We start from the raw sequence: 18,631 nt of genomic DNA on the forward strand, positions 1-18,631 counted from the left end.
TCTCCCATTCGCTCTCGGACCACCGTGCCTCTCCCGTGACGTCCTTCTGCCTTGCAATGCCTTGTCCTATTTAAACTCCTGCGCTCCCGCCCCTCCTTTCTCTGCCTCATCAGCTCTTTCAGGACTCACTCGTTGCCCCTGGAAAGAGTCGGTTCCACCCTCCAATGTGCTCTAATAACTCTTGGCACTTGCCTCTATTTCATCAATGACCACTTTGTGTTCTAATTATTCGTGGATGTGTCTCTCTCCACTAGACGACGCCACCTGCACCTTTTATCACAGTGGGCTGGCTCCTGAGACGTGTTTAATAAATGTTAAATGAAAAGATAGAGAGCTGGATGGGTGGATGGATGGGCATCGTTTAATCTCTCCTACTTGCCCAAGGGCAGAGGTACTGACCCTCCTTCAGGAAATGACTTGTTGCCCAGCTCTGGCAGTGCTGCTGGGGGCTGCCCTCTGCCCTCAGCCCCAGCAGTCCCATCAGAGATGGTCTCAGCTGCAGGGAGCTCCTTGGCCCAAAGTCACGTCATTCCTGGGGCTATCCAAATCCAGCGACTGACTGAAGCGGAGAATATGAAGGTTTGGCCATGTTTACCCAATATGCGGCAAGTTTGATAGGTCATTCTCACTCCAGAGCCCCCCTGGGATTGGCTGAGGCACCTGTTGGCCCTCCATCACTTGGACTTCTCCCTTCACACCATGCTGGGCTCCTGCCTTCCCTTCCCTAGGTGGTGATCCCAAGCGCATCCTCTAGGAAACATTTAGGGCTCTCAACTCTGACTCTGCTTCCCAGAGAACCCAATCAAGGACAGATATCCGGCTTCTCTTTATTCTTCCTTTTGCTCTCAACAGCCAGAATTATCTGGGTCCAGCCTGCCAACCACCCTGTAGAACCTTTGCTGGTTCCCAGCACCTTTGAAAAAAACTGTCTTTCCAGAGAATTCATGCATGCCAAATTTTACCTCCACACTCAGAGGCTTTATAGACCCCGTAGGCTCAGGCTGAAAACACCATTCTGGAGAGAAGTTCATGGCTTATCTTCCCTATGCAGAGGACTAGGTCAAGGGCTATAGGCAGCCCCCGCCACCAGGCTATACCACCCACCCCTGAGCTTTCAGACCCTGCTTATTACTATCCTCACATGGATGACATCTTCCCTCACAGGCAGGACAGTGGGCATGGAGTGAGGCCCCTGGTCCTCCCGTTCACTATTTGGCTGACTCGGGTGAGATGCCTAACTCTTCGGCACCACAGTTGGCTCCAGAGAGTGAGAAGGAGAAAGTGAGCTCGTAGATGGGTATGCTGGCCGTGACGGGAGCTATGGCCTTTCCATGAGGACAGAGTGTGAAGGAGGGCAAGGGACCCTGGTGTTTGTGCTCACATAGCCCCTGCCAAGGAGCTGACTCAGGTCAGCGAGTGTCCTCCCTGGTGACCAGGGGCGAGGCCATGTTGCCCACCGCTGGGAGCTGGAGAGACAGGAGGAACTGGAGTGCTGCATGAGGGCTGAGAGAGGGCACCTCGGCCCACGCTGCCCTACTAGAGGCTGGCTTGGGTGAGGGCCCTTGGCAAGAAGGTGCGGTAAGGAACAGGGAGGGCCCTGGAGGCCTAGCTCCCAAGGGGTTTGTTGGTGTTGAGGGTTGAGGGGCTGCTGGGGGAGGCTGTTTTCCCCTCTGTGCAATGGCTGGAACAGTAATTTCTAGACATCGTGCTCAGACGGTGTGGAAGGCTGAAGGACTCCTCAGGCAGAAAGAAACCCCAGAAGGCCTGACTGATTGCACTACATTAGCCCAAACTCTGCCAGGCTTTCTTCAAGCACTTCTGGAACAAAGAAACTAGGCATTTGGCCGACAAAAGCTAACAACACTCCTCACGTCTGAAGATTTCTCAGCCTCTACTAAAACACTCCTTTTTCCTCCCGTGTTTGAATCAATAAGGTGGTGAGGAAGGGTCAGAATAAAGGCGCCGAGCAAGGGAAGCCGAGGGTCCTCCGCATCCCAGCTGCCCCTGGGGAAGTCCGGGGTGAGCAGAGGGCCGGTGCTGCCAACGAAGTCACTCTGTGCTGATTCTAAGGGCAATCTAGAGCATGCTGCTCGGGGTGCTGGCAAGAGCACGAGGCTGGGAGTCAAGGTCCAGTCTCACCTCTGCTCACGCCCCCTTCCCCCTCTGTGGGCCCCAGACCCTCACTGCACCATCCCTGCTCAGTGACTGGGCTCTGGCTCCCCCACCCTCAACACCCACGGACACAGCAGAAGCCTCCCCTTGCTTCTGTGATGTCATCAACTCCATGCCCGCACCTGCCCCAGCCCATGGCTCCTTGACCTCCATTATCCAAGCTGGAGGCCAGGTCTCAGAATAGAAAGCCCCAGAGCGAGGCAGCTGTGTCTTTCTGGGCCCATTCCCTTGCAGAAGCTGCCCCTGACTTCATTGGCTGTGACAGATGCTTCTCCCTCCCCTCTCCCAAGGGCCCTGAGAGAGTAAGTTATTCTCTCTCCCGTTGGCTCCTCGGAGACACCAAGCTTTGATCTTACAGCTGTTCCCAAAAGGTGTTGGCTGGTTCGGTTTGCCGGTGGGGGTTTCCCGTCCAAGAAACCACAGTCCTTCCAATTTCGCACCTGCCCCATATCCAGGCCCCTGTTTGCTCTCCCCTCTCTCCAGGCTGGTCCCAGGTGCAGCTCCGGCAGACCGGTCCCTAGACGTCTACTGTGGAAACCTCCCCTGCTCAGCCCACCCCACAACCGAACGTTAGCACCTGGGCACGTCAGAGTCCGCAGGACTCCAGGGAAGGTTCATCTAGAAGTTTCCGCAGTACACCTCCCTCACAAGCTCTCAAGCCGGCCACACTGACTAATGCCATCTTATTGCCACTGGAATCCTAATAGTCTTGAGCATTCTATTTTCTCACAGATAGACGTAGATCTGGTAGCAACATCCAGCTCTAAGGACATCCTCCCCGCTTCCTGTCCCAGCACACAACTTCACAAACGCACGTTTCTCTTAGCCCAAGCACAGAGAACTCGCAGTGGCCCCAAACGCACTTGGGATCTCCTCACCTTTCCTCATGTGCTTGTGTTAGTAAGAGAACAGGGTTCTCACGTCTGGCAGCCCCATGGCACCCGGCCCTGCCGTGAAGCTCTCACTGCCTCTAGAACCGTCTCTAAACATGCGGCCTGAAGTCATTGCAAAGCTGGTGCAGACAACACTGGAGATTTGCAGCCTCGTAAAACTCGGGGTCTTATTTAATTGTTTCTTTTTTTTATGAGCCACTTTATAGATGCAGATAGGAGTAACCTACATGTAAAGTCTAAAGAAAATTATTCCCTTGTACCCAGCTCGAGAAATGGCACAGGAGAAGCCTTCGTACCCTGTGTATTTCTGCTTCTCTCCTCAAAGGAATCTTTGTCCTGAATTTGTGTTTATCGCTCGCTAGCTTTTCCTCAGGGGCAGATTCCTTCCCTGTCTTTACGTAAGCAGTGGTGGCTGCTTGGCAGGGAACCGTGTCTGCAGAGCGAGCTCAAGGGGGAGGCTCAGGAACATTCAAGATCCTGCAGACTCCAAGCAGGTCAGGAAGCCTCTCCAGGGGGTGATGCCCACAGCTCCATGCTGGCAGGACAGAAACAATGGCAGGGATCTGGCCACAATCCCAGGGATCCGGGAGCTGGGCGATACCCATTATCTCAGCAAGGAAGACTTTCAGGAAAGAGAACGGACTTGTTCTTTAAGGAACCCCACTGTCCCCCCTGGCCCTTATGGTCTGGAGGTGTCATCATCTCCAAATGGGCCATGATGACTGTCGGGAGCCACACAGATGATGCTGGGAGAGGCGTCCTCAAGAAAGGCAACAGCCCACCAGCCGGCAGGGAGCCAGGCCTGGGGTGCACGTGCCTTCGGGGTCCCCGAGAGGAGGGAGCACAGGAGGCCGCAGGCAGGGTTGGCCCGTGTGTCATCTGGGGTTGCAGCGCAGCAGGTCTAAGTGTGGACTGGATTTGAATGTTGACTCTGCCTTGGCTTGCTGTGTGGCCTTGGGCAAGTTGCTTCACCTCCCTGGGCGGTGAGAGAGAGAATTGAGGTAGGAATGTGTATGCAGTGCTCAGCTTTGTCCTTTCTTAGGACTTCCCACACGCTATTTTTGTTCAAATAAGAAAATAGAAAGGAAAGCATCATTCAGTTTCCTTATAATATTACAAAAGAATATGAAAAAGTAGGAAGGATGTGACTTCGGAATAAAGAACCGTCCTTGAACTTGAACTATCCTTCCTTTATGTTCTTGTGCCAGAGTTCTTGAAATGGAGAGGTACTGTTCTTTTCTGTATGGTATAATTTCTGAAGCTCAGAGTTAGAGATGATGCCAAGAGCAGCTCACCAGAGGTATAGGGGCTGGGAGGCCGCCGAACATGGTAAGTAAGAGATTAGAAACCAGACAGACTGCCCGTGGTTTAAAAGGCAGCCACTCATTTGCTGCATGATATTGGCCGGCACCTTGATGTCTCCAAGCCCATTTCCTCAGGTGTGAGGTGGGGGACCTACCCCATGACTCTGCGGCGAGAGTTACTAGAACAATGTGCACAAAGCCTAGGGCACCTACTGCTGCTCCGTCCGTGCAGGTTTCCTTCCCTAATCTGGGCGTGTCCTGCTTCCCCGGTTTCTGGCTCAAGAGTGATTACTCCCTGGAGAGCAAAGTTCTCATCCAGTTCCTCTTGGGTCCGGCAGAGAGCCCTGTGATGGTGACCTACACACACCGTGTGTGAGCACAGTGCATGCCAGAGGCTGGGCAAGAGACCATGCCTGCCTCTTCTGTAACCTCATGGCTGTAAAGTCCCTTTATTCTATCCTCCTCCTGTCCCACCCAGATCAGCCCTGCCTCACCCCAGCAGAGCGGATGTTTCTTTGGTCTTGAGCCATTTCCAGGAAAGAAACCTCCTGGCTTCTCACAGGCTCAATTCTGTCACGTGCCAGGGGAAGGGTCTCTGGTGGCCAACAGGTGCATATGGTAGTCAGGCGTGTGCTTTGCCAAACACAGTAGTCTTAGGACACGAGAGATGGAAATGGCCACATGGCCAGCAGTGGAGGACACTGCTCCAGGCATCCATCAAGCTGCTAAGGAACATGATTATTTCCCTATTTCCCTAGAGTCACCTTCCTTATCTTTTGCCTTCCTACTTAAATTTCTTCATGTCTAACTTCAACCTTTCTTGCTTCAAGTGTACAGTCGCAGAATGGCCATGTGATTTCCCACATGCCTGTGGGTTTTGCACGTCATCTCCAAAAGTGTTTAAGATGAAAGGACTATGCAGGGCACACTGGCTTTGGGAGGAAGCCTTGGAGATCCCAGCATGGGGGACCACTCACCCCTCCGGGCAGAGCAGGGGTCAGTGCCAGGCTAGAAACCTTTCCCGGAAAGGGTTCAATTGTTTCCTCCTCTTAGGAGAGCAGTCAAACTGTCAGCTGGCAAAGAATTTTCTGATAAAATGCCTCTGCTTTTAATCTCATCTTAGCCTGCACTGTGACAGCCTGGTGGTGGGTTAAATCATTTCTCTCCTGCCCTGATGTCTAGAAAGTCTCCTCCCCGGTCCCGTTGGCCCTATTAGATTGGCATTCATGGGGGCCTCTAGCTTCTTTGATCTTTCGCCCAAATTGGTCTCTTAATTCCAGAGTCCTCTCTCTCTCTCTCTCACAGATATTGGGCTCTTTCTAGCCAACACTCCATATGTCCCAAGCTAGGCTTGAATAGAAAGACCTGAAAAACCACCTCCTTCCCATGCCCGTCACCTGCCATCCAGAGAAGGGACTAGATCCTCTCTCTGAGGAGCATGCCTCAATGTCCTGGGTAGTGTGTCCCCTCCTACTTGCCATCTCAGGGGCTCTACCATTAGGCCCTCATCCCCCAAAGTAGTTAGCCCATTCCCTCTAAATTTTTCCTGATCATAGCTGAGTTTCTAAGTCTCTTCTCTGGGACTCCTGAATCTTGATAGATTTCTCCCTCTCTACTCTTGAAAAATCCAGCTTTAGAATAGTTAGCATTTGGGCTGCCTGGGTGGCTCAGTTGGTTAAGCAACTGCCTTCGGCTCAGGTCAAGATCCCGGAGTCCTGGGATCAAGTCCCACATCGGGCTCCTGGCTCAATGGGGAGTCTGCTTCTCCCTCTGAGCTTCTCCCCTCTCATTCTCTCTCTCACACACTCTCTCTCAAATAAATAAATAAAATCTTTTAAAAAAATAATTAAAATAGTTAGCATTTATTGAGGGCTTCCTATGTGCCAAGAACATTTCCATGTAGCATCTCATTTAATTCCCTCAACCTCGAAAGACGCAAGTGCTCTTGTTACCCCATTTCACAGGTAAGTAATAATAATGGAGGATTAGAAAGTTGGAAGCAGGTTAACCGAGGTCACAGAGTTTGTAAGTAGCCAGGTCAGGATGTGAACCTGGATTTGTGTCTGTGCTCTCACCTGCTCCACATTCTAGAACTTCTTTAAAATTTTCCTGAATTCATCTTTGAGCCCAGGGTACTACCTCCCCACTTCTCTCTTCCTTTCCAATGTAGAAGCGAATCCATGAAAGTGCTCATCCCTCTGCCCTTGGAAAAGAAAAGGGACTCTCGTATCTTTAAGTTCCTTATTCATCGGTAATTATGTGTAGTACCTGTTCACCGATACTATTTCTCATTATGAATTCATAAGTTCACACTACTCTATCAGTCTCTTATAAATTTGTATCTGGTGAGTCTGTTCTCCTGAAATCCGGGGACCTCAGGGTAGACTAATTGCTCCTCCAAACCTGCCAACTCACAGCCTCGATTAGAACCCAGAACCACATCGAGATTAGAACCCGGAACCACATCGAGATGCTGCCAGTTTGCGTGGGTGGTGGCACCTGGCATGTGGCCGAGGCAGCACATCCCAACGGTGACAAGCAGGACACAGGGCTTTATGTCACTGCTCGTTGCAGCCCCTCTCTGTATACGGGCTTGTCTTGATCTCTGTCAGTTTCTACCTTCCTACCGACACTTCTCATTTCTTGCTTATGCTCGCACTAGTTTGGATGTGGCTGTTCCCATCTGCTCCTTGGGGTCTGCTGTCTCCCCACCCCTCCACCTTACACTTTGTAAATGCTCCCAGGGGCTCCGTGTGTAAGCCTATGCTGTCCCCGGCCAGGACAGAGTGTCTTCTTATAAAATCATGGCTGCAGGGGCCTTGGGGATTAGATGGTTCACCCCTTCGTGTGGTAGCTAAGGAAACTGAGGCACAGAGACGTCTGGGGGTGGAAAGCACCAGCTTTTCAGGAAGCCCGAGTTCTAGACCCTGTTCTGCACTTAAGCAGTTGACAGACCTTGGGACTCTGGTCCCCCGTCTCCTATCTCTGTGATAACGGGTAGAGCCCCCACAGCCTGGGGTTCAGAAGCAACAGCCCCGGGGCACCTGGGTGGCTCAGTGGGTTAAAGCCTCTGCCTTCGGCTCAGGTCATGGTCCTAGTGTCCTGGGATCGAGCCCCACATCGGGCTCTGTGCTCTGCAGGGAGCCTGCTTCCACCTCTCTCTATCTGTCTGCTTCTCTGCCTACTTGTGATCTCTGTCTGTCAAATAAATAAATAAAATCTTAAAAAAAAAAAAAAAAAGCAACAGCTCCTTTCTTTCTGCTGCTGTTGGAGCGTCTCCCTGATGGAGACAGCAGCATATGCCGGTCCTCCTTCACAGACAGCTGTCTTTCCTGTTTTTTCGTTTTTTGGGTTTTTTTTTTCCATCATCACAAAAGAAATCTCCAAAAATCTCTTTTCTCAAGCCATTCCAAGGCCTCTGTCAAAGGCATTAAAGTCATGAAGAATGTCTGATCTGATTAAATCACTCTTGCTGCAGAGGAAGATAATTTCCTCTCTTCCGGTGTGATGAGACAGACTTAAAACCCTTTCTGTCATATATCAGAAACGCTTATTGAAATTATAAATTATTTTTATGGTCATGTTATTGGTTGAAAGATAAATGAATAAGGAACGATGACTTTTCAGAGGTGAAAACAAAACCAAACGAAAAAGTGTAAGAGATGGTGAGGTTAGAAAAATCTCTGGGACTGCAAAGAGAGGTTATTCTTTCTGGGAGTGGAAAAGGAATACCCAGAAGACTCAAACGAGAAGTTTCCGGTAATCGAAAAAAAGAATTTTTCCCCCCAATTGGATAAAACTCTGCCTTAATGAACACCAACTGAGCAGAGATAGTCAGACATGCCTTGTGGTAGCTTTCATTTTGTTGTTCTGGGAGTATTATCTTTAGTTATGTTTATTTCTTTAAAATAATAAAGCCTAAATCTTTTCTCCCCCCATAAAAATCCTCTCTCCGCCACTTCTCTCCTCAGCTCGGTTGCTCTGGTGTGTCTACCTCCTGTTGCCTGGAGGGTGCAAACAGCCTTGTTTGGAGGGTAGCAAGGAAAGGCCAGCTTTCTCGGTCCCTGAACTACAAACCAGGGTCTCTGCGAGGAGCCCCCTCGAAGCAGCCTCCTGGGGAAATGGGAGTCAGATGGTCACTCCGCCATCACGCTTTTACTTCCCATGCTGAAAACACCTCCCTTCTTGTGTCCTCCGACTCTGGTAGCAGAAGCCCTCATAGATGCTTGGTTCAAATCTTGGTTTCGCCCTTCACCGGGTATGTGGCCCTTGGACAAGTCACTCATCATCTCCAATCCTCACTTTGTCTGTAAACCTGGGACTAATCACAGTTCTAGAACTTTCAGCAGGAATTAAGTAAGATCCTATCTGCCTAGCACATAGCGAGTGCTCTATCCCTCACAGCCACTATTCTCTTTCTTTCCCTCTCTCACGGGTAAGGGACACAAAACAGAGCGAGGAGGATTTCTCTAAACATCTCTAATCACACTGATGACAGCAAGTTGTCTGTCTTAATTCACAGCTCTTTGGAAGTGGACCCAAGCCTGGCCTCGCTCACACTCCACAGCCCCCAGCGCAGGCCTGTGGACAGGGAATTTTCCCAAGCACCTTTGCTGACAACTAGGTCTCCTGGAGAGACTGGTCTTAGAGAGTGACCGGGAGGAACAGTACATAAGGAAATCAGCCTGGACAAATTCTTGACTCCAAACATGAGTTTCACATCGCAGCTGAGGAAAAAAAGCCTCCCTAATACTCTCTGGAATTAGGGGGAGCGGGTGGGGGAGGACATCCCCTACCAAGCTATCAAAGCATCTTGACATCTATTTTGTCTTTTGTGCCTCTGGCGGGGAAGATGATGGCGGGACAAAAAGCACAGACCGGTGAAGAGACTGGCCGTGTGGTTCGTCAGGGGACAGATTTCTCTAGCTCCAGGACTGAATTTTTCGGCCTTCTTCCTTGTGCTTATCCTCAGGTATAAAGCCCGCCCAAGGTGGATTCTGCTGGAACGCCACAGAAATCCTTGGGAGACTGGAGAACTAGGGTAACCTGCTCAAACAGCCCAAATAAGAAGGAGCAGCCCCTCCCAACACCACCCCCCCCTCACTGCTAGGCACTTCCCACCAGGTTTGCTGCGTCCCGGGCCAGACTGAAGTCCTCAGTCACCAGGAATCCCACCTGAATCCCACAGTTGGCAGCTGCTCCGTTCTAGGGCACCATGGGAAGTGTCACAGCATGGCATTAGGTCACAAGATCCTGACCCTTGCCAAGGCCTTTGGGAACTAACCACTGGACGCCCAAGGAGACCAGATCATTTCCTCCTTGGCCTTGTCTGCTGTCCCACTCCCTTCCTAGTGCGCTAAGGCAGAAACCCCAGAGACCCCAGAGACCCCCATCTCCCCCCACCCCCAGGCCTGTGAGGGAGGCCGAGTCTTCTCGGTGCTTCTCCAGGGAAGAGGGACGAAGTTCTGCAGCCCCAGAATGAGCCCCACCCCCTCCACTGCGGGTGGGGCAGGTTCCCGAGTAGCCTCAGAGCCTGGGAGGTGACTGATGGAGCCAGCACGTGACGCTGAGGCTCCCTAGCCCGGCTGTTTGAAGACTGAACTGTATTGATCGGGAATTTAATTGCTCCATAATCTCTGAGTAAACACTGGCTGGTCCATTGATTGTGCCCCAGGCCGGCTGGGGAGAGCCGAGAGGGAGAGGCCAGACAGAGACGCCAGCAATGCTAACGAAGGGTTCTCCCTGACAGCATCCTCCAAGGGAAGTCCCTTCCTCAAGGGTGGCAAGGAGCACGGCCTCCAGCAGAGCCCGCGGCCAAGGGCACACACTAGCTGGCCTGGGTGGTAGGTGCAGACCGGGGTCCCCAGGACAGGGTGGGAGCATGGGACGGACTGCTCCAGGGCTGGAGCGCTCCTGGAACACGGTATACTAAGTGGGAAGTGCAGCCTACAACAGTTTTTTCTCTTTTCTTTTCTTTTTAATGAGGGAAAATATAAAATCCCATGCCTAGAAACATAAAATCCTGGGAGGTTGTACCCTAATATGTTGACAGTGGTTAATTCCATATAACGGGATTCAATTATTTTCTTCTTTACATTTCTGTATTTTCCACATTTCCAACAACTAGCAAGTATAACTTATAATCAGAGAAAATAGAGGTTATTTAAGATCAAAAGAAATGCCTGGAAGGATTTCTTCTGTGCTCTTTTAAAAAAAGAAAAGAAAAGAAAAAAATTCTAGCAGCAGCTCAGTGGAGAGACGTTGCATTTTGGCGGTAGACCTGAGCTCCACCTCCACCTCCAGAACTGACTGGCGTGGTCCCTCTGTCAAGACACGGGACTTCTCTCCATCCCAGATTCCCTATCGACAAAGGGGAGTAATAGCTATCTCCCAGAACTGGGATGAAATATTGAGAGGGCTTAGTGCAGCATCCCTGGTATGTTCCGTGAATCGTAATTTCAAGAAATATTAGTGTCTCTTCCGTCCTGGAGTAAGGGGTACGCAAGGAGGAAGGACTGAACACCAGGGGTAAGTCAGTTGAGACTGCCGGGGGCCCCCTTCAGATCTGGGGGTTGTTCCGTTTCCACCCTAGGGGTCCCCTTCCTGAGCCCCCACGCCCACCCCAATGAGCCTCCTCTCATGACCCTATTAGAGACCAATCTTCCTCAACTTGGCCCCGTTGCCACCCAGAGAGACAAATGGCCTGCCTTCCTGCGGGATGCTGGGAGGTGGCTGGCCAGCCCAGGGTCATTGTTCCGAGTGTCACTGAGAGCCTGAGAGGGAGGAGAGCCACGGGATGGAAAGTAGGGCTGCAGTTACTAGCCTATTCAGTTCCCTAGAATAAAGCCCTTGTCATTAGCGAGCAGCAGGAGGAGGTAGGGAAGGGATGAAAGAGCCTGGCAGGCACTTGCTGCCCCTGGCCGGCTGCTCGGGGCTGCACCATCCCTACCTCTCACCTGAGCCTCACTGCCCAGCAAGCAGAGGCCGTTTGCCTCTGAGTTTGCGAGCCGCGGCACCTTTCTCTGGTGGCCCAGCCTCAGAGGCCTCTCCAGCGCCACCACTGCACCCTTGCGCCCCAGTCCCTTAGGCCCAGCCCTTGGCCTCCTTTCTTAGGGACCCCCAGCTTCCAGGCTTGCTGCACTTTGGGTCTCCCCACTTCTTGGAGCATCACTCCCTGGACGGCTCCAGGTCCCAAGAGTTTCTCCTGACCCCGCCCCCCAAAGGCCGCTCTGTGGGTGTCTGGGCAGGCTGTCCCAGCAGCACCCCTTCTCCCAGGGCTGGGGCTTGGCAGCCTCTTCTGGAGGCGGGAGGATTGCTCCTGGCCGGTCTCTCCGCGGGGCTGAGGGCTTGCCTCCGGCGGTGGCGGCCGCTCTCCACAGGTCTGACCAGTGGGGCTGTGGGTGACCAGCTGCCAAGCAGCCCCCAGGGGATGAGTCCAGGGGCTTAAGGAAGGGATTCCTGTTCAGTCCCACAGCTTGTGTTCTGCAGGGAAGATGACAGACATCCCAAACTTGGCAATTTGAGGAGGGAGTCAGCTGTGAGGTCACACACCAAGGACGGCAGTGACCCTGACACCTGAGTGACTGGTGTAGCTTTCTTATTGGGGTGTCCTGTAGAGGCCAATGGACTTATCTCCAGAGAACTCCGAGGAAGCTGATTGGGCTGGAGCCTGGCTTGTCTTGGAGCCCTGTATCCCAGCCCAGGATCTCCCAGGGTGGCCCGAAGGGCTTTGTGACTCACTGACCCTGCATTCGTCCTCAGCCCAGTCTCTGACCTTGGCACATTCTCATAGAGAAATTCACAGGGAGGTCTGGGCTATGCTCTGGAGGTGGGGCACCTGGGTAAAGGAAAGGGATATGGGGCTGTGAAGGAGTCATGGGTAGGGCTGGGATCAGGGATGTCAGGGATCTCATGGAAGAAAACTATCCGGGATGGGATTCCCCCAGAACACCAAGAACAGACAGACTTGACTGACATATACACTGTTGGACTGCCAGAAAACTTCCAGTAGGCCTCCTCCCAGAGAAGCCAAGAAACTGAGGTCACAAACACAGACAGACTGACAGACAGACAGACAGAAATATACTCTAGGAAACTACAAACCAAACAGACAGGACAATTTGAAATGACTGGGAACAGAGGCAGACAGCAGCTGAAGGTCTGGACCCGCTGGGGGCAGGTCTCCCCGGCCCACACAGAGGGGAAGGCTGCGGTGGGCAGTGCTCTCAGACCCTCCACCATCAAATGTTCTCCCACCCTCCTTCCCAGAGCACCCCACCCCAACTTCGGCGCCTGTCCCTCCAAGGGGAAACAAGGAAAATAGATTTCCTACCCTCCTGCCCCAAAGCCTGGGAAAAAAAGCCCATTCCCTTGGTGCCCCAGCCCCCATAAGGGGGGAACATCCCTCCCCTGCCCCCACATGCTCCCACCCCTCTCTCCCACATGTCACAACAGCTCCTCCCTCCCCTTCCTACCAGAATCCAAGGCCTCAGGGTGGCCCCAGCAGGCAGAGGAGTGTGGGCACGGGAAGGAATGGGAAGGATGAGAGTGAGAGGGGGAGCATGGAAAATGCTGGGGAGGATTTCTGTCACCGGCGCCCCCACCCCAAGACTGAGCTTGCGGACACCCGGCGATCTGTTTTCACCGATGCCTGGTGCTTGGGTGGTGGTAATTAAACGTTCCTGAATTGAGCTGGATTGATGGAGTGGGAGGCAGAGTAGACAGCTTCCCTCTCTTCTCCCTGCCCTACGAAGGAGGACATGTTGAAGATTCTGCTGTGTGTCTGAACGGTGAGAACTCATGGGGAGGGGACAGGGTTCTCCATCTCCATCCTTGCAGACCACCCCGATGCCACTCCACTCTCTGTCCTCATTCTTTTCCTCCTCCCCCCACCCCCTGTCTCATTCTCCTATTTCTTTCTCCTTCCAGTCAGTTTCCAGGCGAGCCATCATCCATTTGGGGGCATTACAGTGCCCCACTAGATGGGGAGTTCCTCCAGAATCCAAATGGCCTTCCTTGTGCTTCTGTCCCCAGCACAGAACTTGGCCCCCCAGGCCACCCAGGGTGCCGGCACAGGGCTTGGTCCTTCCCTTTCCCTTCCATCCTCCAATCTGGTCAGCCTCGGGGAGCAACCATGCCTCCCTCAGCCCGGGATGGAGGGATCCTGAAGGTGTGCCACTGGCTTTGGCTTCAGTCCTCCAGTTTCCTTCTTAGAGTCCTACCTCCTCCCTGACCCTGATTTCCCAGTAGTAACACCTTTCAGGGGTGGTCTTATGTCCATAGCTTCCATTCTGATTACTATGGAGTTACTTTCCAAGGAACAAAGGAGGAAAGAAAGATCATGGAATCACTGAGTCTTAAACCTGGAAATGCTAGCAGTAGGAGTCACATGCCCTCAGGGCAAGTCTGGGCACTGGGACTTCCTGGCTGTGTGATTGCGGGCAAGGCCCTTGAGTGCCCCGAACCTGCCTCTGCTCTCACATGAGGCAGGGATAAGAAAACCTGCCTGGTCTAACCTTGCAGAGCAGCTGAGAGACTCCATGAAACGCTATGTCAACGTTCCTTCCCAGACAGATCACCCTCTTGATTCTACAGATGGGGAAACTGAGGCCCAGGGGAGCTAAGCGACTTGCTCAAACGAGTCCCAACAATAGAAGACTGTAAATGGGGCAAATCCTGGCCAGAATCCAAGTGTCATGACTGCCAGTGAAGTCAGAAACAAGTAAAGAAGAGAGAAATGTGCAGAACTGAGACAGAAAACTCGGTGGAAAGAGAACAAAGCTTTAACGAGGGACCCAGAGCGCAAGGATCAAGACAAGCGAGCCAGAGGAGAGGAATCTGGTGTTGGGGAGGAAGAGGAGAGCTGGAGGGACAGGTGGACATGGAAGAAAGCAGACAAGAGCATGAGGAGGACGGACGACCAAACAGCAGGCGGGTGGACAGAGGGACGGTGAGTTCAGCTGCTCAGTGGCTCTTCTCCCCCTCCCCTCCCTGAGGAAGTGACTGGCATGGAACAGAAGTATTTCCCTACACTTACATTTCAGGAAAGCCTTGAGCTTAAGAAACCCAAAGAAAGAATCAAGGCGTCAGTCCTGAGACGTAACATATCCACATCAAACAGCCGGGAGCTGATGTGTGGGGAGGAGGGGTCAGAGTGTGAGAAGCTGGCCACGCGGAGAGCTGCCTTATGGGGCTCGGGCACCTACATTTCCACGTCAGCGTCACAGGCAGAGCACTTGGGGACTCCCCGCCCTTCTGCTGGGGTAGGCTTTGCAAACGTGATGACCGTGATGGACAGACACTTAGATGAATGGGGATGGACTCCCCGGTAAAACGAAAAACTTATAGTACATTTAAAAGCTAAATAGCTTTTTTGACCACTATGACTATTTCACACTAAAGGCTGCTATGTTGTTGACAATATTGGAAAGACCCCAAATATATGCTGTAACACCCCTATTTTCTGTCTCATTAGATTGGCATGCTGTGCCTGTGCCAATCAAAAAAAATGTATATATATTTAGTTATATTACCCTAAGATGTCATCAGTGAGTATTAAATGACCTGAGGGTTCCCTAGTAAAAAAAAAAAAAAAAAAAAAAATTAGTTAATTTTTTAAAAATAATAAAAGAAAGAGGAACCATGACTAACCCACAACTAGGTGAAGAAAGCCCGGGACAGCAACACGGACCCTAGACCCAACGCTCCCCCTTCCTTCCCAGGTCAATGGCTATCTCAGTGAAGTGTTGAAATCCTGAGAATTAAACTTAGTCATCTTGGCTCTTTTATGCAAGGAGAAAGAAAGGAAAGCATCTATCTTTGCTCTGATAGAAAGGATGGGTGCTACCATTGGTTGAGCCCCTCCTGAGTGCCAGACGACCTATATGATATTTTATGTATGTATTTTATACTCTGCATAAACTCTGGAAGTTTAAAGAGATGCCATTTTATGTAGGCCGTTTGGGGGAAGGAGTCTAAGTTTGGAGTTTGAACCAATAGGGTATAATGACCTCAAGAGTTGGGAATGGCTCATCTGGGGTCCAAAAGAAGGAAAGAGAAACGGAAGCAGGAGGCAGGAGGTAAAAACAGACAAACAAGAACACAGGACTCAGAGGAAGAGGCGCTGTGTGGCGTGCTTTGCTCCGAGGGGAAGGGCAGTGGGGGTGGGGAAGGGAGGACAGCCACCGCGTCATTCCCACCTTTGGGAGGCCAAGTCGGAGCAGGCGGGCTTCTGTTCAGCATCGGCGGCGGGACAGCAGAACTGGTGTAGCACAGTCTCATTCCTGAGGACAGAGCAGAGGGACAAGGTCAGAGGTGGCCTCGACAGGCGGGGCCCAGCCAGCACCAAGACATCCCTGCCCTGAGAACCCTTGCCGCTGCGTGCAGCCCCGGACCTCCCAACTGCTACCTCTTCCTCCTTCTGAGCACCCCGCCGGGCGGTAGGTTCCTCTGCATAGGATTTTCCATTAATTCCGCACTATCTTTTATCATTATAGTTCTTTAAACCCTGTTCCCCGCTTCGGTCCAGCAAAGAGGAACTAGGTCTATTCATCTATGATGCCCAGAACTGAATGTGTTTAAGCTGATCATACGCAAAGATACAAAGCACTCTTCACGGAGAGTTCAGTGCTGCTGGCTGAAAATCCAAGGCGCGGTGCTTGATGAGGGATTTGTTTGATGCAAATGAAAAAGCCAACCGAGAGGCAGAGATAAAGGTTCTAGCGTCAACTCTACAGCTAGCCAGCTGTGGGATACCTCTTTCACCTTTCCCAGGTCTCAGTTTATTTGCTAATGAAATAAGGAAGTTAAGCTACAGAAGTGGTCTTCAACCCAGGCTGCTGATTAGAATCACTAGGAGACTTTTCCAAGCATCAACGCCTGCCCTCCCCGCCCCCACCCTGCAGCCCCCCTACCAAGGGACTGATTCTCTTGTTCTGGCCCTGGTTAGGGGCTCCAGGACTTTTTATAAGCTCCCAGGTGATTTAATGGTAGCCAGAATCGAGAACCACTAGACTTGATTTCCAAGTTGTCTTCCATCATCAAAACTCCGTGATTCTAATATTTACTTTGAGCCACCTTGGGATTTAATATTGAAATTACTTTTGGATAAAGTTATGTTGACATGTTGTTTCACGATCATGGAGTCAGAGAATGCCAGACCTGGAAGGGCCCCCAAAGATGACCTGAAAGAGGTGTTTAAACTCCTTTTAGCCTCAGAACACTTTGCCCAAACCCAATCTTTCCTGGGATCCCATTTTGGTTTTTGTGGGTTTTTTTTTTTTTTAAGATTTTACTTATGTATTTGACGGAGACAATGAGAGAGGGAACACAAACAGGGGGAGTGGGAGAGGGAGGGAGAAGCAGGCCTTCTGCCGAGCAGGGAGCCTGATGAGAGGTTCAATCCCAGGACTCTAGGATCATGACCTGAGCCGAAGGCAGACGCTTAGCTTAACGACTGAGCCACCCAGGCACCCCTGGGATCCCATTTCGTAAAGCAACCAAAGCGGAATAGCTCAATAGGGGCAGGAAGTGAGAGATCTGTGCCACCCCCTCACAGCCCTATCTTGCTAGCCCCAATGTTGGTAGCCACCTCCCAGGTGTCTCTTGGGGGCTCCACAATTACAACAGCATAGATTAGAAACTGCTGAGTCTGGCTCTTCTCATGGGAGAAAATAACATTGGAGCTTACCTTAATTTGGCAAAAGTAATTCCAGAAAGATTTCAAGTTTCAGTGGGAAAAAAAACAAAACAAAAAAACAGAAAAAAAAAAAAAAAAACAAGGGCAAATTTATAAGGAAACTTAGACAGTTTATGTGTTTGGGAGACTTTTAAAACAAAACAGGAAATTGAAAAGCCATTAAGAAGAAGAAATATATCTGACTACATAAAATGAAAGCATCTTGTGTGGGAAAAGATAATCTAGTAAGTCAAACGACAAATGATCAAGTGGGAACATATATTTGCAGTACGTATGGCAGAAGGCAGGTGCGTCTCCTACACCGAGATCCCACAAATTCATAATGTAAAGACAGACCCAGTAGAAAAAATGGGCAAAGGATATGAATTCTGGTTGAGAAAAGAGGAACTCTGAAGAGCCAACAAATGGAAAGACGCTCTACCTTGCTAGTAAACAGGAAAGTACAAATGGAAGCAACACAGAGATGCCATTTCCCACCCATCAGACTGGCAGACATTAGAAAGACAGTAGCTACAGTGGCTGGTGAGAACACGGGCAGAGAAGTGCCCTAGTCCACTGCCTGTGTGTGAATCACTCATTGTGAATGTTTACAGCTGCTTTTTGGAAATTGAAAGGATCACAGGTCTTCTGACCTGGCGATCCCACCTCTGGAATTTTATACCAGAGAAATGCAAGGAACCAGTTCATAAAGGTATTTGTACAAAATATAGCAGCATTGTTTTTAGTGGGGGAAACAGAGCAGCTGGGAATAACCCAAGTCCCCATCAGTCAGGGACTGGTTGAAGATACTGGGACAGTTTCATCCATCCCATGGAGTTATGTGTTCTATCTCTACATGGAATTATGCGTGATATCTCTTGGCTGGGGTTGATTTCCACAACATGTGGCTAAACGAGAAAAGCAAGCTGCAGAGAAATGTGTATCATTTTGTAAAACAATGACTCCTCTCCCCCAAATGCATATTCTATACAGTGTACTGTATTTCTGTATGAGTGCATGTATAACTAAGTGGTTCATGTTGGCTACCTCAGCAAGAAGAGAGCAGGACAAAGGAGATAAAAAAAGGGAAAGGAAAACACATGCTTGGTGTAATGTTAGCTGAAAATATTCACTATAAATTCCTACTTATGGTATTACTGTAAATACATTAAAATTGAATATGTGTGTGAACAAGGACTAGAAAGTGTCAGGAGCCAACAGAAATATTAATGTCATTTCAGGATGGATCACGGGAAATTTTCATCTTGGATTTTTGTTAATTTAATAAATTATTGATTATGATTACATATAATCAATAGATTATAAACTAATAATGCATCTAATATAGTTTCATAAAAGGGCAGTAAGGAAAATATTGAATCTGAACCCTCATTTCACACATGAGAAAACTGGACCCCGAATGGAGAAGTAATTGGTCTATAGTAGTTCCCTGACCAAAGTCCCAACTCAGTCTTGAGCTCCTCTCACCTCCCCTACTCCAGCTCTGGAGTTCCTGGGGGCAAATCAGAGCCTTTAGAGAATTTTCTGGATCCCAAATGTCACATGATAGCCTCTAGGACTGCCCA

General features: G+C 50.6%; 1 protein-coding gene across 1 annotated transcript in view; it reads right to left on the reverse strand.

Annotated features, from left to right (window-relative positions):
• LOC111159829 (IQ motif and Sec7 domain 3) overlaps positions 1–18,631 on the reverse strand; it is a 102,959-nt gene that overhangs the window by 54,714 nt on the left and 29,614 nt on the right. Inside the window, exon 2 of the mRNA XM_022522467.1 lies at positions 15,568–15,651. Coding sequence (XP_022378175.1) covers positions 15,568–15,651 — 84 coding nt within the window. The remainder of the gene's footprint in view (positions 1–15,567; positions 15,652–18,631) is intronic.

This window comes from Enhydra lutris, unplaced genomic scaffold (assembly GCF_002288905.1).
Source record: "Enhydra lutris kenyoni isolate GAN:26980312 unplaced genomic scaffold, ASM228890v2 scaffoldscaffold69, whole genome shotgun sequence".
NCBI classification, from domain to species: Eukaryota; Metazoa; Chordata; class Mammalia; order Carnivora; family Mustelidae; genus Enhydra; species Enhydra lutris.